Source organism: Mastigoproctus giganteus, chromosome 6 (genome assembly GCF_048544385.1).
Source record: "Mastigoproctus giganteus isolate SK-2022 chromosome 6, ASM4854438v1, whole genome shotgun sequence".
NCBI lineage: Eukaryota > Metazoa > Arthropoda > Arachnida > Uropygi > Thelyphonidae > Mastigoproctus > Mastigoproctus giganteus.
The window spans coordinates 33,761,063-33,784,016 of NC_143580.1; the positions used below are offsets into that span (position 1 = coordinate 33,761,063).

General features: G+C 35.9%; 1 protein-coding gene across 1 annotated transcript in view; it reads left to right on the top strand.

Moving 5' to 3' along the window:
• LOC150084145 (small subunit processome component 20 homolog) overlaps nucleotides 1-22,954 on the top strand; it is a 343,987-nt gene that overhangs the window by 300,477 nt on the left and 20,556 nt on the right. Inside the window, exons 31-33 of the mRNA XM_090376133.1 lie at nucleotides 2,741-2,962; nucleotides 6,282-6,408; nucleotides 13,509-13,654. Coding sequence (XP_090232259.1) covers nucleotides 2,741-2,962; nucleotides 6,282-6,408; nucleotides 13,509-13,654 — 495 coding nt within the window. The remainder of the gene's footprint in view (nucleotides 1-2,740; nucleotides 2,963-6,281; nucleotides 6,409-13,508; nucleotides 13,655-22,954) is intronic.

Below are 22,954 nucleotides of genomic sequence, written 5' to 3' on the forward strand. Positions count from 1 at the left end.
GAATTCCTTATCCCCCCACTCTTTGCTCTCTTTGTCAGTGATTTCTCATAATCTGCCATTGCCAGCCAACCTTTTCTTCTAGACACTGTTACAGATCAATTTGTAGCTGTTATAGGCTTCAATACTGTTTATTGCTCTGTAATTCTTCCATGCCATCTTTTTCTGCTTAAGTAATCTGGCAACTTCCTTATTCATCCAACTTGGAATCTTCCTCGTGAAGTATTTTTTAATGGTATGTACACATTGAAGGCTTCTGTAATTAACATTTAAAAGGTATACCATAAGTCAATTGTATTTGCTCTCTGTGCGATATCTACCCAGTTAATAGGGGCAATGTAGCACCTTAAGCTGTCGTAATTTCCTTTCCTGAAATTATAACCCAAATCCTGTATTTGATTATAATTCCAGATCCTGGCAAGTCTAAAACAAGAGGAGAATATCCTGTTCTTTTGTTCATTAAGGAAGTACTTTATTGCTGTATGTGATTACATTGCATGGGCCACACCTTCCCACTAAAAAACGATGTGCGTATAAATGCTGAGGTAGCACTAATTTCATCAATTGGTAATGCATCGTTTTTGGGTATGAAATATTTTGTGGACAAATTTATGGTACTTCTCATTATCAGTTATCAGACTTCATGTTACTAACTTCAGTGTGAGCAAGTAGCTATTACAAAAGAAGAAAGATTTCATATACAATAGTCCTTGGTTGGGGGGGAACTTACAAGTTCAGAAAGTAACTTGAAATATAAAAACTTATATCAGATCATGCTTGGCATTTTAACAATTCCTCAGTGTGAGGAATACTGAATGATGAAAGAATATTTAGCCAGGTAAAAAAAAAAAAACAATTCAATCTCTTTCTGCTGAACTATTTGGAATTTTTGGAAGTTGACACTGCAAGGTCATTGTTATAAACAGAATTTTGACCGAATGTTTCTGAAGAGGGCAAATTTTAACAGTATTTTTCTTGAAACATTGGTAATCAGTTGGGAGGGGTCCAATATAAAAATCTACAGGCAAGAAACCCTGGATTTGCCAATATTTGAGAGCATACTATATTAGTAACCAATCCTGGGGATGTATCTTAATATAACATTACAGTGAAATTTAATTTCATGGCCCAAGTCTGGAACAAAGAAAAAAAAAAACTTTCCAGAAGAAAAAAATTACTATATACCAACCATAATATATTAAAGCTATTTAAAAAAAAAAAAAAAACATTAATAGCAACTACAACTTTTACCTTTAACACTGCCGTTAACCTTAGCAGCTGTGTTAAAGGTAAAAGTTGTAATTGCTATTAATGTGTTTTTTTTTGTTTTTTTTAAATAGCTTTAATATACTATGGTTAGTATATAGTAATTTTTTCCTTAACTGCATAAATAAGAGCTTTAATATTATACATAGTTAAACTATAAACAGGTGTTATTAAATGTGCTGCTGCTGCTTGATGAACAGCCACAAATTCCATAAGTGGAGAGAATGCACCAGTCAGTAATGTGCTTTGGATGTAGACTTGCAGAGACAGCAATGTGAATTTTCAGATCCCCACATTCACCAGCGCTGCTTGTTCACAAATACATTAAGGTAAAAATATGTCTCATTAGAGAGAGAACCAGATCAGGGCAGGACCAATTTCTTCCTTTGCAAATTTGTCCAGCATAACATTAGCAAAGTCCACTCCTGCAATAGCATTGCCTCCATGAGTAGTTGCAAGTGTGTATGGAAATAAATGCAGATCAAACTTGAGGTACACTGCAGATGTGTAATTGATTCCCAGTCCTTGTGAAGCTCTACCAAACCACCAAAAAATCTTTGAAAGAAGCCTATAAAATTCAACAAATCACGTTTGGTGAATTTTTTGGACTTCTTTCAAACATTTCTCTAACTTTTTGAATGTTCATCTCAGTGCATGTGGTTGATGGCCAACCATGTCGAGAGTAATCATCCAGAACAGAGCCTGTCTTCTGAAACCTTTGGACAAAGTTAACGGTTATGTGTCTGTCCAGCCCTACTTGATACCAAACTTCTTTTGAAAAGCTCTCCAATAAATATAAATTTATTCAAGAAGAGATCTTTGTTACAGTTTTTATCATACAAAGAAATTTTTTTTTTTTTTTTTTGTAATCCCTTTAGTTTTTGTAGACCCTAGGCACTGCCTATTGGATAATATGGCACTGAGTAGCTGGCCTGCAAAAATCATTTTAAGTTGCACCCTCAAAATCTAAATAATGTGGATCACCATATAATGTTCATTCAAAAATTAAAAGACAAGACTCGTATGGCATGGTGGGAAGAAATTGGTAAAGACCAGAGATTTGCTCCGGAGACTAAACATGGTTTTGGCTTTTAGAGCCAAGTCTCCAGTAAGTATGTATGCATATAATAGAAGTGGTTGTAATTTTTGTGTAAGATCATTTAAGAGACAAAGTATGAAATATTTCTTTATCTTTACAACAGAGTTATATTTTCTGCTTATTGCTATAATTTCTATTATGGTGGCTATTGTAATATAAATTTAATTTAGTTCTTTGCAAAGTATTCTGTGTTTTTTAATATCATAATATGATAATAATATAGAAGGGAAATTTCAGAATGTTTAATAGTTTCTCACTTCTGACTATTAGTAATTAATTGAGTTTTATGTCACTTATGTCAACATATGTTCTAGGAAAACATCCTGTCATATTTTTATTACATCAAATATGTACAACTGATACATTTCCTCCTTATAGGTTGTAAGGAATCTTGTATACTTAGCTAAAGTAATTCAACAATTGCCTGTTAATTTATCAGAGAAGCAGAGGGATGATGCCCAAGATGGAGAACATATTGAAAGTTCCCATTCCAAACCTAAGGATAAAAAAACATGTACTTTGACATTGGAATGGATAATGTGGAAAGTATGTCAACAAGCCAAACTTGAAGTAGCAAAAAATCCCAAAACTACTCTCAAGGTGAGGATTCTGTTCTTAAGTAAATATTACTTATAATTTTATTTTTATATTGTATTATGTTTCATTGTTTTTCTTTAAATTTCTTCTCAGTTTAATTTAAAAGAAATTTTTGTTTTAATTAAAAAATCTTTGTCTTTGTACATCACGTAACCACTAAACTTTCATAATTTTTTAAATACCAGTTTGAATATGAGGTCTTGTTCAGTTAATACGAATTTGCAGATATGGTTGAGAGAGAGAGAGTGGGTGTGTGCACGTTCGCCTTTCTTTCTAAATAAACTTCTGGATGCCACCTGTACTACACTTCAGTAATGCTGAATGCAGTAAAGCTGTATCCATCCTCAGTCTTCTGTGGAAACAGAGTGATTTCCATGGTAAAATACAGGTAACCCTCGTGTAACACTGTCGTTAGGTTCCTATAAAATGTCATGTTGTGCGAAACCATGTTATACAGGGACTAAGAAAACGAGTACAAAAAGGGGGTAACATTCCAAAAGCTAACAAAAATTCACTATTTTGTTAATAAAATGTTAACAAAAATACACCATTCTAGATTTCATGTATCTTTTGCTTGATAAATCTTTGTGAATTTCATCGCATGGAACTAAGCATTTTTGAAGCTCCCTTTTGAACTTTCGGCTCCTTTAATTCAAGAATCTGCATTCAAAAAATAAAATTCTAATTGCTCGGCTAACTTTATGCCTTCCCGTATGATTTTTATTAGGTGCCTCTGTAGCCAGGTGGGCAGGAGCGGCAGTGCGTAGCACACGCTTCTTGATTAGACCGGGGTTCAAGCCCATGACCACCAAATACGGAGGATGCAGAAAGGTCAGGGAATGACCACCACATATCCCTGGAGCAATGTGGCCTTAGTTGCTAATACTCCTAAAAACCAAATAACAAACAAACAAAAAATTTTTAGTGCAAAATTTGGAAGTTTAGAATTTTCATCTGCGCTATCATCCTCTGAATTGATTTGGTTTATTTCCAATGCCATTTCGACCAAATCTGCTTCATCAGCCACTTTTTCTACAAGTAATTCTTGAACATCTTAAGTAATCATATCTTTTTTTATTTCTTTAGGAGCCATCGGCGCAGCAGGCCATATTGCTCTATGATATTGTCTACAAATTGCATGTGTCCTGAGGTTGATTTTCTGTTTTGTTGGACGAAAAACCCCAGTTTCTGAAGGAAAAAACATGCTACCCTCGCCTGAGCCCGATTAACTCAGCCACATTGTGAAAAAGAACCATACCCCCCCCCCCCATCACTGATGAAATTTGAACTCAGGTCTTTTCTACGCGGTGTGGGGAGGAGTGCGATTCTATCAACTGTGCTACTACCCACGAGGGCTTCAGTAGTCATATCATCAAAACCTTCCCCTCCTACTGACATAGCAAGTTCTACTATTGCACCGATTCGGTTTTCTGCCAGTTCAACCATATTTCCTGAATGAACTGACTCTGGCCACACATTTTTCCAATATGCATTTAATATTGACGGTTTTACTTTTTTGAGTGATAAAGCCATGATTTTGATAGTCCATAACTGAGAAAATGTTCCATGCCTCCATTACTTCAATAGATTTCGAATCAATTTTTTCCAAAATCCATTGTAACAATTTTCTGATGGAATGAGTTTTAAGGGTGGATGTAATGCCTTGATCTAATAGCTGAATGAAAGAAGTTGTATTAACCTAATACAACTGTGTTGGTAGAAACATAACTTCAACGTTTGGATGAATTAAATCTTGTTGGCCTGGCCTGGATGGCCTGGCATGCTATCCAATAGTAATAAAACTTTGAAATCTAGATTTTTGCACAAGTTCAATAACACAGAATGTAACACAGGGATTTCCCAACAAAATAAAATACAGGGATTTCTCTCTTTTTTTTCTTTTTTTTTTTTTTTTTTGACTAGCAAGTCAACAATGAGGCTTTGAAAAGAGTGGAAATGTTGAAAAATTACATCCAACATAATAGCAGGGTTTTCTCCGCACAAAAGCTCAAAAATACCCTGTTATGTGAGGTTTGACGAAATTCTCTAACTGTGTTATATAAGTATCGTGTTGTGCGAGGATTCCCGCAAAAAAATATTAGTTGTGTTAGAGCGAAACTGTGTTGTTGAAGTATTGTGTGTTATAACGGGTTGCCTGTATTGAACAATAAAGCATGCAAATTCTATTTGATTTCAACTACATGACATGTCCTCTAATATTTCAGTGCAGCATTTTACTCCTGAAATTATATAGTAGGACAAAACAGCCCATTTCTAGGAGATAAAGGTACACATAATAGTTGTGTGTTATACTGCTGAGCTATTCACTTAGATTATATAGATTATTCATAGTTCAGCATACATTTGCTTATAGAGACCACTCTTGCCAATTAGAAGCTTTGAAGCAGCTGTCCTGAAATGTCTCAGATTTTTAAATGTTTAGTGCAATTCACCTTTTCAAGGTGAATTGCACTAAACACAAGGTAAATTATCTATCTACCCACCTTGCACTGACCTTAATCATCACCAAATGCTCATGGAGGATAGTTATAAATGTTCCCTCTGATATATCACATTCCCTAGAGATTTGGGACACCTTTAAACATCTGTCGTTCAGCACAAAGGTTTCCACATCTGTCACAGGCCTTCCTGGACATGGATCATCTTCAATGGACTCTCTACCCCACTTGAATTGTTTTGACCAGAATTTCACCTGGTACTCTGAAGGTGCACTGTTGCCACCTTTGGTGAGAAACTTCATGACTGAACGATGCTCCAATTTATTAAAGTTGAGATATGTAAGAACATGACAAATCATGAATCATTAAAATACAACCATGAGAAGTACCTTATGTAGAGAATTTATTGAACACCCCTCGTATGTGGGGGGGTTTTTTGTTTTTTTTTTTTTGTTTTTTTTTTTGCTAGTTGTTGTCGCATCGGCTTCTGTGACCATAATGCACCTCCCAAAGTTTTTGAATTTTACTCTGATCCAAGCCCAAGGCAGGATTCGAACCCGCGACCTTTGGGTTGCCAGCAGGCACTTTACCCACCCGGCTAGCCCAGTCAGCCATATGTGTTTCTAAGCTGAACTAATCCCACATCTTAATGCAGTGTACTCAACCTGAGCCTTCATTGGGGGCAGACTGATTCCCATGATTGAAAAATTGAAAGGTGTATAGATTTTATTTAATAGAAATATTTTGTATCAAATGAAATAGAACATAAGTATGGTGGATTAAATCACTAGTCATTTAAATTTAAAATTTTAATGTGAATGATGAGTGTTTTGTGATCTAATTTATTATATTATTTTTTATAGCGTACTTGCGTTTTTAAATTTCTGGCAGCTGTGGCAATAACTATGAATCAGCAAGAACTTGCCATCCTGCTTCCAACCATATTGCAGCCTTTGTGTCGCGAAATTTCAGATAATTCTTCCAGTGCAGGTAAATCACTTTTTTTTTTATTATCCCTTTTAAATAACTGGAATAAAAAGCTACAAGTATTTTAAAAATAAACGGTAAAGAATCCTAGTATTCCATCTGCCCACAGGTGATATATTAGGATTCTCATCAAAAATACATTAAAGAATCATCAAAAATTCCTCTTTTTCAATGGCTAAAGTTCCTAATTATTTTGCTTAGGCCACCGTAGCCTAGTGGTCAGGTGCACGGGTGCATAAGTACACGTGCCTTGAGTGACCGGGGTTCAAGCCCGTGACTACTGAATACAGTGCTGTTTCTTGTATTCTGTCTATCTTGTGAACTCCTCTGACCGTTTGGTCGTCCCGGAGTATAAACAGAAAATTTATTTATTTATTTATTTATTTTGCTTACTCTTTATTTAGATATATAAAAAATGTATGTGAAAAAAAGACTTAACATGTATATAAACTAATGATGTAGTAAAATATGCATTGCAATGAAAAATTTTCTGGATTCTCATATTACCTTTTGCAAATACAGCAGACTCTCGATTAACCGGGAAGCAGATTAACCAGGACACTTCAAGACTCCAAATTAAAAAAAAAAAAAAATCAACCAGAAATCAAAAAATTCAAGTATTAACTAGAATAGGTATAAACAGATATTTTGCAAGTTGTGAATAAGCGGCATTATAAGTCATTGAGAGATTAGTGCACCTATTATCTTGTAATCCCCGCTGTCCTCACATCCGCCGCTCAAAAAAATGAAAGAAAAAAAGAGACCAGATGTTTAGTTTGTTTTAGTGCGTCACGTCGTCGATTGTTATGTTCCATTGCAGCGCAAAAGGACAAATTTTGTTTCGTTATTTATGTCAGGGATGTCGGAATTTTTTTATAGTAATTTTTTTTTGTTGTTTGTTTGTTTGTTTATTTAGAAATCGTGAAAATGATGGGTAAACACAAAAGAGTTGCATTTTCAGTTAAACAAAAACTTGAGATTTTTCAAAAGTTTGAAAACGGTGCATCTGTTAAATCTCTAAGGAATAATTATAATAACGATGTATCAAAATGGCCAAACATTAACAAGTATCGTGCAGAATTCAGATTTGTCAATAATAATATGGTAGAAATATGTTATTAGTCATTCCCGAGTTATCATTATTATTATTAGCCATATGGTACAAGGAAGCCTGAGGCTTATCCTACACCAGCCAAAAAAAAAAAAAAAAAATTCCCAAGTTACCCCCGTGTGTGTGTGTGAGAGAGAGAGAGAGAGAGAGAAGTAGAAAGGCATCACCAAGAAAGAGAAGAATGATGATATCCAGCTCAGGACCCTGGGTTTGCCAAGCCCATACTCACCAGATGTGAGCCCCCTGGGTTAATTACGTAAAACTCGACAAAGTAAGAAGTCCTGGAACATATCCTTATGTATGTCGGGGACTTTTGTATTTTTGGATTAACCAGTATTTGTTTTTTACCATCTATCCCGGAAAATTGAGAATCTACTGTATGTACATATACAGTCAAACTTGTTTATAATTGAAAGTTTGAATATTTAAAGCAAATAGAGAAGAGTTGATTTGAAATTATGTATTTTATGAGCAATGCTTCATGGTTAAAACGATCACAATAGTTAATAGCATCATGGGTATAATGAGCAAATCTTTAAGCCATTACAATGAGCATTGGCCAAACTGTCATATAAAGGACTAAGGTCTGTTATTGCTTTGCCCATTTATGAAATTTCCACCTTATCACTTTCCACTTCCCTGCCAACAGCCACTTACATATAACTTTTAATGATTCTCAGAATCTTTGTAGTGCAGTATGCTACCAGAAAGAGCATAGTCCTTTTTCCAATGGCATAGCAAAATTCCCTGAACATCCCTTGTGTGACGGAGGTGCTGAAGGCCTACAGGGGGTTCTAATGGTTACTCTTGGGGAAAGCAGGGCAATTCCACTAAACATTACTTTGTTTGAATAAAGCATGTCCCATGCTGTGGGTGCCCATCTGTATTTAGCTTTTTGTTTTCTTTCCCAAATCTCTTAATCTTATTTTGTACTGTATCTTTTCCCTATTGTTATGGATTCTTAGAAGACCTAGGGAGAGAAATTAACCAATGAAATTTTTCTGTATTGGTATGAACATTCAGCTTTCATATTCAGTCGAAATGAAGAATTTCATGCAATTTCAAATCTTTGTGTGTGAATGTGTCTTTTTAAAACTTGAGAGAAACACTTCGAATTTTTAAAAATAATTTTTGCTTCTGTAGTTTAGACTTGGTTGGGCTGCTTTAAATTCGGTTCTTTTTTTTACCTTGAAATGGCAGGAAAGGAAAGAAAAATCTTGACAATCAGCAAGAAAGTGAAAATTAGCATTAGCATTAGTAGAGGCATATGATGCAAGAAAGCAAGCTTATTCAGCATCAGCCAAAAAAAAAAAAAAAAAACACACACCACTCCCATTTCACCCATCCGTTCGTTCGAAATACCTGTCCAGGTGAGCTTTAAATTTGTTTAGGCTATCAACTTCAACAACAAGTGATGGAAGTCGGTTCCACCAACCAACCACCCGCTGGCCAAAGGCAAATTTCCGCACATCTATCCGACATCCGTCCTTCCTCAATTTGAATTTATGCCCTCTGAGGTGATTATTCTGAGCAAGATGAACAATCCCATTGGCATTGAGCATGCTCAAACCATTCAAAGCCTTATACACCTCTATCAGATCACCTCGCTGGTGCCTAGTCTCCAGGCTCAGTAATTTGCAAAACTTAAGCCTTTCTTCGTAAGAGCAACCCTTTGTTCCATTCACTAATCTTGTTGCCCTTCTCTGTACTCGTTCCAGCAGCTCTACATCCTTCTTGAAATGAGGCCTCCAGACCTGTATACAGTACTCAAGGTGTGGCCTGACCAATGCCTTATACAAGGGAATAATCACATCCCTGTCCCTGCTAGAAAAATTCCTGTATATCATTGACAAGACACCATGAGCTACTCTTGCAGCTCATCTGCACTGCTCAGAGAACTTCATATCTGCCTGCACAATTACCCCCAGGTCCTTTTCATTCTCCACCACTGTCAGTGTAGTACCGCAGAGTTGATACGTTGCTCTGGGGTTACTGTTTCCCATATGTAGTACTTTACATTTGTCAATGCTAAACTTCATTTGCCACCTCTCAGCCCATCTGTTCAACCTTTCCAGATCCTGTTGCAGCAGCATAGCGTCAGTGGTGTCCTTAACAACTCTGCTAACCTTTGTATCATCTGCAAACTTGGACATTAAACTTGATATCCCATCATCAATATCATTCATAAACACCGAAAACAACAACGGACCCAACACTGAACCCTGAGGAACTCCACTAATAACATTAGTCCACGTTGAGCAGTGTCCATTGATTACCACTCTCTGTCTTCTGTCACTCAACCATCCCCTTATCCATAGCAGCAATTTGCCTCCAATGCCACACTGCTCCAATTTGTGCAGCAGTCTTCCATGTGCAACAGTATCAAAAGCCTTTCTAAGATCCAAATATATAATATCAAAGTTATTCCCTGCATCCAGTTCTTTTGTGACTACATCATAGTATCCAATCAAATTGGTCAGGCAAGACCTGCCCTTAACAAAACCATGCTGCGTCTGAGCTATAACTGAATTCTTGTCTAGATGATCCTGCAGTGCTTCTTTAACCAGTGCCTCCATTAATTTACCTGGAACAGAAGTTAAACTAACAGGTCTATAGTTACTTGTGTCAGCCTTTGATCCTCCTTTGTGAATTGGGGTTACATTTGCACATCTCCAGTCTATGGGTACCTCCCCTGAGTCCAAAGAAGCTCTCATAATTATGGCTAGGGGTTTGCTTACTTCCTTTGCTGCCTCCTTTAATATAACTGGATAGATCCCATCCACCCCAGGTTCCTTTTTTATGTTTATCCTCAACAATCTCTCCTCCACTTTCCTCTCAGTTATTACAAAATCATCCAGCTCACTGCCAATGTTTACTTTACCTACATCATTCTCCTTCCTGAATAACTCCTCATGCGTGAATGTAGATGCAAAATACTCGTTTAGATTGTTAGCCACCTGAGCAGGATCCTCAACTGTTGAACCATCAATATCCAGTGGACCAATCTGATTCATCCCTTTCCTTCTTGAGTTTAAATATGTAAAGAACTCTTTTCTGTTTTTCTTTGCATCCTTTGCCAAGTATTTTTCGTAGTCTGCCTTTGCCTGCCTAATCTCCTTTGTGACTTGGTTACAGACCAACTTATATCTATCATAGGCTTCAATGTCACCCATTAATTTGTATGTATCCCATGCATTTTTCTTCTCTGCCACATGTCTAATTAGTTCATCTGACAACCATTTAGGCCTAAACCTTGAACAATATTTCTTAGTTGGTATGTAAAGCCTGGTAGCCTCCAAGATTAGTTCCTTGAATGCTTCCCATTTTGAGTTTTCTGTTGGTAACATCATCAGTTGGTCCCACTGTATAGAATTTAAATACTGTCTCAGACCATCATAGTCGCCTTTACGAAAACAAAAACCCTTCCCTTTACCTCTGATGGTAGTTACCTCCTTGAGTAAATCCCACTTCAACACACTGTGATCACTGCCACCTAGTGGTTCATTTATCTGCAGATTCTTAATGCATGAAGAAACACTACTGATAATCAGATCAAGAGTATTGCTCCCTCTTGTTGCCTCACGAACATGCTGATGTAGAAAACAATCATCCAATAAATCCACAAAAGCCTTGCTAGTATGCGAGTGACCAACCCACAAATTCCAGTCAATATCTGGGAAATTAAAATCCCCCATTATAAGACTCTCTGATTTACTGGCCCACTCTATTTCCCTGTACAATATCTTATTATACTCATCAGAGTCATTAGGCCTATAGCACACTCCTATTCTCAATTTTGATTTCCCTATGCTTATGTCACACCAAACTGACTCGACACTGCCCTGTCCATCGATGTCGACTGGCTTCACTTCCTTGGACTTTATGTGTTTCTTAACTAATAGCATAACCCCTCCTCCCCTCCTGTCCTGTCTATCCTTTCTATACACATTGTATTCCCCAAATTCCAGTTCCGCATTACTTATATCTGTGTGACACCACGTCTCTGATATCCCAACAATATCTGCCTTTGATGTTTTGAGCAATACCTCAAATTCATCAAATTTATTTACCAAACTCCTAGCATTGGTGTACACGCAGGTATACATGCACCTGTTTCTATTCTTAGCTACCCTAAATTATTTGTGACTTAGAGAATGGAACAAGCAACGTGTCCATTTTCAGAAAGTTAATACCAAACTCATCAACTTTGTCAACCATTTGGAAAAATCTTGAAACAATTACTAATGTTTTTTAAAAAACATTGCTGCAAAAAAAAAAGAGTTGCATAATGTGACTGGATAAGGCTCTTTTGTGGTGGTTTATGCTATTATGTTCAAATGCATTCAACATAATTGAGAATGTGTTAGCCTACGGTAATGTTGATAGAAACAACTATTGCATTTGATAATGTCTGTGCTGTAGTTAAAAATGCATATAGGACAAAAACTGTGCAAACAACATTGGATTCTTTCTTTAAATTAGATTAATTTATTAAAAAATTAATGCTTTGTATGTCTTCATTTATATTAAGATTGTAATTCTTTTTACTGTGATACTAAAATATTGTATATATTAAAATATATACTGTACAATATTTTCATTTCCATTAATTGCTTTTTCTTAGTTTTTGTCTTACAAATAAAATAAAATCTTTAAAAAATGTGTTATTTCTTATACTGTGTTGTTAGACAAGGATTTTGTTTTTATTTTATTTATTTTTATTATTTTATTTTATTAATTTAAATTAATTTATTTTTTTCATTTATTTTTTATATTATTATTATTTAAAATTATTTTTAGATATATAGATATATTTTAGATATATGTCCCAAAAAAAAAAAAAAAAACTAAAAATGTGACACTTTTGGGGAACCTCATTACTACAAACCTCATTATTACAAAATGTGAAAATTTAGGTCCCATGAACTCTCTATTAACAAGATTCAGCTGTATTTTATTATGGTTGCAGTGGTGTATTCGGGCCAGAACGCACCGGAATGACGTTCCGGTACTTTTTTCTAAATGTCATAATAGAAAATCATTGAATTTATACATCTAATATTATGAAACAATGGCATAAGCAAAGGGGATGGAGAAATATCTATTTTACCCATTGCTACTAAAAATATATATTAATAGTAATCTTTAAAATTAATAGATTTCTTTAAAAATTTATTTAAAAACAAAAATATAAATTTCGTAATGAAACTTGAATGTTTCTTACTAAAGTACAATGTGTTAGATAAAGAGATCCAACAAATGAGATATACTGTGATGCGTGCGAATGCTGCATTTTGATTCGCCATGAGCTAACCACTAGAACTGGTTGTTCTAATAACTGTGAGTCTGAAGTCTTATTCAGTTACTGTACAGTCGATATGACGTTATCATATAGTCTTCTGGAGAACGAACATTCCGATACTATTTTTTTTAGCAATACACCTCAGTATGGTTGCTAGTGCTTTTCCTACCACTAATGCTAGTGTAATTGCAGCATTCTCCACTATGATGCTTTCCATTTGTTGTATTTCATATTATATATATGAGAGATAATATGTCATCTTTCACCATTGGAAGGATTTAATAAATTCTGTAAACTTGTCTGATTAAAATGAAAATTAAGAGGATCAGAATCATTCGTGTCTAGAATGTATCCTATTAAAACTTTTTATACCTCTTCTATTAAAATGATTATATCTTTATTTTGAGTTTTCTACTAAATATATTAGAGAGAGAGAGACTATTTTTAATAGGAAAAAGACTACAAATAAATTATGGGCAGCTGATCCTTGTTATGGAACTTTTAATGAACATCATCATTTGAGCAAAGATTTAAACTTTGTATGATTTATCATTATATTTTCTTGCTATGGATACTCTAAAATGTGATCTGTATATATGAAAAGGAAAAATATGATAAATTTTCTGTAACTTTCAAAATTCTTATAAATAGAAAGTCTTACATGAGCACTGCTTTTTATTATTAATTCAGATCCTGCTCTAAAGAAGTTATCACAGGAAGTCCTTGACTTGATTCGTAATATAGTTGGAGCCGAAGTTTTTATCCAAGAATTTGCAAATGTACAAGGCTTTCTGGCAAAGAAAAGAGCCAAAAGAAAACAAGAAAGGGCGGTAGAGGTAAACATTTCTGACATTTTGTTTTTATAATTAAATTTCGCTCTAAAACAGAAAGCTTGTTATACAATTTGCCTTGGGGGGAAAAAACTCCTGAATTTTTCACATTTACCTTTTATAGTATGATTCATAAATGCTTTAACAGGGATCATAAACAAATAATAATATGGTGACACAACACATCATTTAGACAAGACTTCAGTTATAGCTCAGACACAGCATGGTTTTGTTAAGGGGAAGTCTTGCCTGACCAACTTGATTGGATACTATGATGCAGTCACAAAAGAACTGGACGCAGGGAATAACTTTGATATTATATACTTGGATCTTAGAAAGGCTTTTGATACTGTTGCACATGGAAGGCTGCTACACAAATTGAAGCAACTTTGATATTATATACTTGGATCTTAGAAAGGCTTTTGATACTGTTGCACATGGAAGACTGCTACACAAATTGAAGCAGTGTGACATTGGAGGCAAATTGCTGCTATGGATAAAGGGGTGGTTGAGGGAGAGAAGACAGAGAGTGGTAATCAATGGACACTGCTCATCGTGGACTGATGTTATTAGTGGAGTCCCTCAGGGCTCAGTCTTGGGTCCATTATTGTTTTCTGTATTTATAAATGATATCGATGATGGTATATCGGGCTTAATGTCCAAGTTTGCAGACGATACAAAGGTTGGCAGGGTTGTCAAGGACACTACTGACACTATGCTGCTGCAACAGGATCTGGAAAGGTTGAGCAGATGGGCTGAGAGGTGGCAAATGAAGTTTAACATTGACAAATGTAAAGTACTACACATGGGAAACAGCAACCCCAGATCAACGTATCAACTCTGTGGTACTACACTGACAGTGGTAGAGAATGAAAGGGACTTGGGGGTGGTTGTGCAGGCAGATATGAAGTTCTCTGAGCAGTGCAGACGGGCTGCAAGAGTAGCCCATGGAGTATTGTCAATGATATACAGGAATTTTTCCAGCAGGGATAAGGAGGTGATTATTCCATTGTATAAGGCAATGGTCAGGCCACACCTAGAGTACTGTATACAGGTCTGGAGGCCTCATTTCAAGAAGGATGTAGAGCTGCTGGAACGAGTACAGAGAAGGGCAACAAGATTAGTGAATGGAACAAAGGGGTGCTCTTACGAAGAAAGGCTTAAGTTTTGCAAATTACAGTGTCTGGAGACTAGGCACCTACGAGGTGATCTGATTGAGGTGTATAAAGCTTTGAACAGTTTGAGCATGCTCAATGCTGATGGGATTCTTCCTCTAGCTCAGAAAAATCACCTGAGAGGGCATAAATTCAAATTGAGGAAAGACAGATGTAGGATAGACGTGCGGAAATTTGCCTTTAGCCAGCGGGTGGTTGGTTGGTGGAACAGACTTCCATCCCTTGTGGTGGAGGTTGATAGCCTAAATAAGTTTAAAGCTCAGCTGGACAGGTATTTTGAACGAACAGAGGGGTGAAATGGGAGTGGTGTGTGTTTTTTTTTTTTTTTTTTTTTTTGGCTGATGCTGCATAAGCTTGCTTTCTTGCATCAAATGCCTCTACTAATGCTAATGCTAACACAAAATACTTCATGTTGAGAAAAATTGGTGTCTATTCATTATAATGTTGTTGTTTTTTGGTTTTTAGGAGCATTAGCAACTACGGCCATATTGCTCCGGGGATATGTGGTGGTCATTCCCTGACCTTTCCGCATCCTCCGTATTTGGTGGTCACGGGCTCGAACCCCGGTCTAATCAAGAAGCGTGTGCTACGCACTGCCGCTCCTGCCCACCTGGCTACGGAGGCGCCTATCATTATAATAAGTATAATATCAATTATAGTTAATTCGGCTACATTTATCATTAATCCTGACTTATGGTTATGAAGTGGCAGTGAATGGCACTGGATTTCATACAATAGAAAATGCAATAATACAAGGCATTCATTATCTACAACTAAATGTTGGCTTCCACTAAAAATTCATAAATACAGTCAGTCCTCGTATAACACGTGTTTACACTACACGAATTCGATCATACATGATTTATAAATAGGGGGACGATATCGTATATAACACGAACTGAATTCGCCTATGCACGATTCGCCTTTGTGTTTACAAGAAATGGCAGTCGAACGTGGAATCACCCCAACTGAACGCAACACAATAGGAATGAAGAGAAGATTCTGAAAATGTATTTATGTTTTTTATATCAGTAAAGGGGAAACACATTTAACCATAATAACGTAAAAACCCACACAATTCCAGCTATCGGTATTATTGCAAATGCAATTAGATCGAGTTTACTACCAGTTTATAACAGATTCCACTAGCAGGAACGCAACTGGAAATTGTTTTTATTGTTTTATAGTAGTAACCCCAGAAATGTGCTTTAGTAAAATGTGAGCTAGTGAGGTAGTCATAGTGTGTGTCTGCGTTTATGGTGTTGTTTATTCAGTTGCTACATGCGTGCAGATTTGTTTATCTGTATCAAGCATGCCTCCTCATTTTGTAATTGTGCTTTATTCCCTAAAAATGAGTAAAATACTTAAAAGGTGTGAAAAGGAAGCATCCTGGTGAAGACACTACAGATTCAGAGAAAAAAAGAAAAGCAATATCGATAAACAGAGGCAGACTAGGTCAAAAATTCTTACCCGGGAAAATTTGAAGTGGCCTCATACTAGCGTTTATGGCCAAAATCACACCGGCCTCCTGCCCACCGGGGTTTCCCCGGTAAGGCTTATGGCCAGTCCGCCTCTGTCGATAAAGAAAAAATATGAAATTGTGAAACGCTTTGAGCGAAATGAAAGACCATGTGATATTGCACATGCTACGGCCCTAAATCAGGCAACGCCGAGAATTACAAAGAATGCAGAGAAAATAAAAACAACTTTCATAGCAGGAACAACTCAAGGTGTAATTAAAATCCATTAGATTAAGGCACAAAGAATCGGAAGAGATGGAACGGCTATCATCTGTTTCGATAGAAAATCAAACAAAAAACAAGTTTGCTTACGATAGATGTAAAAGCATTAGCAATATTTTATTACGTAATAGTCGCAATAAAATACGTAAGTATTTTATTATGATAATTTATTGTGTTTGGTAATGTTTTGGTTACAAATGTGTGTTCAATCTTGGGTAGTCGGCACCTAACCCTATTTTTCCCATAGAGCCTGTTGTTTATATTTCACGATTTTGCATTGCACGAGGGTTTCTAGAAACACAACTACCGTGCTATACGAGGACTGACTGTACTGCTTGTAACCATAGTTGCTGATTAAAATTCTCGTATTTTGCATATCATAGTGTTGTGTCGACTTCATTAATATTAATCTTTATTCTACATAAATTAGAGCTTACATATGCTCAATTTTTCCTATGTTCTATTAATATTTTAGAAATAAACAAGAAGTTACCTTTTATTCAGTCAGTATGATTTCTTCTTTGCCAAATAAATAATGATATGTTGAAACAAAATCACATAATTTAAAATAATTAAAACTCATAGTGTGTTCCTCACTATTGACACATGTACAGTCCAACACCCCAAGATCACAGTAGTGAACCCCAATCCAACCCCAGAAATATTAAACCCCCCCATGCAACCTCTAATGAAGGAAGACATTTTGTCATAAACGTAAATTTGGAATATGAATAAAATAAGATAAAAGTACGATAAAACAATGAAATTAAAAAATTCCTCACTGGAATACGAATAAAATACTATTAAAATGCGATAAAACAATGAAGTTAATGAATTCTTCCCTTCATGTTCACAGGGTGGAATGAAACTAACGAAACAGGTGTATGTTCGGAATCTTATAAATAGGAGATTAATCTTTGTTATGCATGCGTTGATATGCCCGTGAATCAGATATGAGAAATGGACAACGAACATTAATAGAGTTTTTTTTTTTTTTTTGTATTTTCATTTCTAAAGTCTCGGCAATCAATAACTTAGTATAATTATGTTGAATATTTAAAATTTTGGCTTCATTAAACAGGAATGTGTGATTTTCATTTATCGCATGGAATGCTAGTTCTGATGCATTCGCACGTGATGCACAAACTGATGCTTTATGTTGATTAACCCTAGTATTTAAAATACATCTAGTAGATCCAACATAAGAAGAATCGCAATCCTTACAAGAAATGGGGTAGACAAGGTCATGTGTTTGTCCGGAAGTTGATAGCACCGTGTGATTTTTGAGTGTAGCATATAATTTACGGACCGGTTTTTGCTACTATTTGCATTTCTGTACCTCTAAAAAGGTTGATAATTTATCTATACCAATGTTCAACATTGAAATAAAATATTTTTTATTAATCCCCTCATTATGTTTGTTATTGATTATTTTGTCTTTAGCTTCTAATTTAATGCTATTGATCAGAGGTAATAGGATATCCTCTATTTAGGAACCTATTCGTCAGTTCTTCTATTTCTATCTGTAGGGCAAGTTGCGTGGAAGAGTTTTTGAATGCATTTAAGAACTGGTTTAGCATGATTGACATTTTACATGAGTATGGATGATAGCTACTATAGTGTAGGAACATCCCCGTATTCATGGGCTTACGATGAATACTGAAATTAATATTTTCGCCCTCCCTCTTAAGTGTAAAGTTTAAAAAATTTATGGACTTTGTTTCTTCTTGTTCTATCTCCAGAATAAATTTTAACCTAATGTGCATATTATTAAAAGTTTGCAAGACTTCGTTTGTAGTGTCATTATCCATTATAATGAGGATGTCGTGAAGGTATCTTCCATAAAATGTGATTTTTGGTAAAAAACTGTGTTAAATGTATATTTTCCAATCTATCTAAATACAACTAGGGAGGAATTCCTTAATTTCATTGTTTTATCGCATTTTAATAGTATTTTATTCATATCTCAGTGAGTAATTTTTTAATTTCATTGTTTTATCGTACTTTTATCTTATTTTAATAGTATTTTATTCGTATTCCAAATTCGCATTTATGACAAAATGTCTTCCTTAACTAGAGGTTGCATGGGAGGTTTAATATTCCTAGGGTCGGGTTGGGGTTCACCGCTGTGATCCTGGGGTGTTGGACTGCCCATGTGTCAATAGTGAGTAACACATTATGAGTTTTAAATTATGTAATTTTGTTTCAACATATCATTTCGTAATTTATTCGTATAAGGAGATTTGGTAAATAAGAAATCCTACTGACTGAATAAAAGGTAACTCCTTGTTTATTTCTAAAATAATCTTTATTCTGCATTCTCATCTTCATTTGATCCATAGACAACGATAATTGAAGTAAACACTGTTCTCCTTTTATATATATACAGTCAGTCCTCGTATAACGCGTGTTTACACTACATGAATTCGATCATACACGATTCATAAATAAGGGAACGATATCTTATATAACATGAACTGAATTTGCTTATGCACGATTTGCCTTTGTGTTTACAAGAAATGGCAGTCGAACGCAGAATCACCCCAACCGAAAGCAACACGATAGGAATAAAGAGAAGATTCTGAAAATGTATTTATGTTTTTTATATCGGTAAAGGGGAAACATAGTGTTGCCCCTTAATAACGGGAGGCAACACTATGCGTAATAACGTAAAAATCAACAATAATAACGTAAAAACCAACACAATTCCAGTTATAGGTATAATCGCAAATGCAATTAGATCGATTTTACTACCAGTTTATAACAGATTCCACTAGCAGAAACACAACTGGAAATTGTTTTTATTATTTTATGCTAGTAACCCCTAGAAATGTGCTTTAGTAAAATGTGAGGTGTTAATAGTGTATCTCTGCCTTTATGGTGTTGTTTATTCAGTTGCTACACTTGTGCAGCTTTGTTCATGTGTATCAAGCGTACTTCCTCGTTTTGTAATTGTGCTTTATTCCCTAAAAATGAGTAAAATACTTAAAAGGTGTAAAAAGGAAGCGTCCTGGTGAAGACACTGCAGATTAATAGAAAAAAAAGAAAAGCAATGTCGATAAACAGAGGCGGACTAGGTCAAAAATTCTAACCCTGGGAAAATTTGTAGTGGCCTCATACTAGCGTTTATGGCCAAAATCACACCGGCCTCTGGCCCAACAGGGTTTCCCCAGTAAGGCTTATGGCCAGTCCGCCTCTGTCGATAGAGAAAAAATATGAAAATGTGAAACACGTTGAGCGAAATGAAAGACCATGTGATATTGCACGTGCTACAGCCCTAAATCAGGCAACGCCGAGAATTATAAAGAATGCAGAGAAAATAAAAACAACTTTCATAGCAGGAACAATCCAAGGTGTAATTAAAATTCATTAGATTAAGACACAAAGAATTGGAAGAGATGGAATGGCTATCATCTGTTTCGATAGAAAATCAAACAAAAAACAAATTTGCTTACGATAGAAGAAAAAGCATTAGCAATATTTTATTACATAATAGTCGCAATAAAATACGTAAATATTTTATTACGATAATTTATTGTGTTTGGTAATGTTTTGGTTACAAATGTGTGTTCAATCTTGGGTGGTCGGCACATGTGTGGGCTATGCAAGCACATACATATGCTAACGGCATTAAACATATATGACTTGGTTGAAAAGCACAGTCATGCTGAAAAATATCACGGATGGGAGCAAAATATAATTGTGCCTGCAATCCTGCCAAGGCACAATAAGAAATTAATGAAAGTCTTGTTGATTAACATGATTAATAAAAATTTTTCCAGAAAGATTTTCTTTTTAGAGAAAATTTTTATAAGTGTAACCCACCATAGTTGGTAGAAGGAATTTATTTTGTAGGGACAGTATACATTCTATATATGCAAAGGTTCTTGCTGATATCACTGAATGAACTTCAAGGACTCAGGGGAAATTGCTAAATGGGAGAATTATAGCAGAGGTCAAGATCACTCAAATTAGATTAAGAACAGTAAACTAGAAATACCAGAGACTGTAACATACTGAGGTCTACCCCTGAAATTGGGCAGACAGGGGACTCAGCAGCTACTGCCATCTTGTCTTTTGTCCTTGATTAAGTCGAGGGGATCATTATCCATTATGTTTATAATGGGCAGCATCTCCTTGAGTTAGAAATCTATCTCCCAAGCCTAGGTAATTGTCTGTTGTATGGAAGCAAGGTCAAGAGTGCAGGCTTGGTGAAGGAATCCTCCAGACACACAAATGCCAAACGTTTGGATCTGAGATCCATTCCATTGCCATCTGCAGCACAAAGGAAAAATGCCAGTCCTGAATGAGGAGTTTCAGCCATGGAATAGTGAGATTGGCTACCATATTGGTGGTTTAGATTGCTGGCAGGAGCTAAAGTTTGTGGACTATCTGTGTCAAGTACCATATTTCTACAGTGTAGAGATATTTTAGAGTAGACTCTCGATTTTCCAGGATAGATGGTAAAAATAAAATCCTAGATAAACGATTTCCCTAGTTAATCCAAACATTATTGAAAATTGTTCATCAACATACCTAAAAAATGTGGTGATAGATAAAAAACGAAAAAACTAACCACGCCATTTTCAAACTTTTCAATAATTTGAAGTTTTTGTGTTTCTGCTATACAAGTTGGAGCAGCGTGGCATTGAGGGCAAATTGCTGCTATGGATAAAAGGATGGTTGAGTGGGAGAAGACAGAGTGGTAATCAGTGGACACTGCTCTTCATGGACATGGTATTAGTGGAGTCTCCCAGGGTTCAGTGTTGGGGCCATTGTTGTTTTCTGTATTTATTAATGATATTGATGAAGGTATATCGGGCTTAATGTCTAAGTTTGCCGACGATATGAAGGTTGGCAGGGTTGTTAATGATGCCAATTACAGTATGCTAAAGGTTTTCCAGATCCTGTTGAAGTATGCTACTTCAACAGGATCTGGAAAAGTTGAGCAGATGGGCTCAGAAGTGGCAACTGAAGTTTAACATTGACAAATTTAAAGAACTGCATATGGGTAGCAGTAACCCCAGAGTAACGTATCAACTGTGTGGTACTACACTCAGGGTGGTAGAGAATGAAAAGGACCTGGAGGGTAATTGTGCAGTCAGATATGAAGTTTTCTGAGCTGTGCAGACGGTGTGCAAGAGTGTCATGGTGTCTTGTCAATAATATACAGGAATTTTTCTAGCAGGGATAAGGAGGTGATTATCTCTTTGTATAAGACAATGGTCAGGCTATACCTGGAATACTGTAAACACATCTGGAGGCCTCAATTTAGGAAGGATGTAGAGCTGCTGGAATGAGTTTTGCAAATTACAGTGTCTGGAGACTAGGCACCTGCAAGATGATCTGATTGAGGTGTATAAGGCCTTGAATGGTTTGAGAAAGCTCAATGCTGATGGGATTCTTCCTCTTACCCAGATTAATTTCATGAGGGGACATAAATCCAAATTGAGGAAAGACAATTGTAGAATAGATGTGAGGAAATTTGCCTTCAGCCAGCAGGTGATTGATTTCTGGAACAAACTTCCATCTGTCATTGAAGTTGACAGCTTAAATAAATTCAAAGCAGATCTAGATGTACAATTAACCATAAAAAAATTTCGATATGCCTGACATAAATAACGAAACAAAATTTGTCTTTTTGCATTGCGACATAACTCAATTCATGCAATGCACCAAAACATACTAAACATTTGTCCTCTTTCTATTGTTTTTTTTTTTTTGAGAAGTGGGTGTGAAGGCAGTGGGGGTTGCGAGATAATAGGTACATTCAACTCCCAATGATAACTTATAACGTCACTTATTTACAAATTGCAAAACATACGCTAAATTTCTGTTCTATTCTATTTATTTATACCTATTCTATTGATTACTTGAATTTTATGGTGCCTCCGTAGCCAGGTGGGCATGAGCAACAGTACATAGCACACACTTCTTGATTAGACTAGGGTTCGAGCCCATGACCACCAAATACGGAGGATGCGGAAAGGTCAGGGAATGACCACCGCATATCCCCGGAGCAATATGGCCTTAGTTGCTAATGCTCCTAAAAACCAAATAACAAACAAACTTGAATTTATGATTTCCGGTGGATATATATATTTTTTTACTTTGGAGTTTTGAAGTGCCCTAGTTAATTCGATCCCACTAAATCAAGAGTCTGCTGTATGTTTTTTGAGACTTCTGATGCCCAGACTTCTGCTTATAGAGGAGGGGGGGAGATATATGTGCGATGTTGCATATCTTGTGAGAGCACTTTATCTGTCATGTGGAAAGGGTGTAGTTTGCCAGCCCATTTAAGGGAACAAAACTTCTTTGCTACTTTTTCATTGTGTTCTGAGAAGGGCATATTGTCAAAGGTTACCCCCTGGTCAGAATGATGATCCACC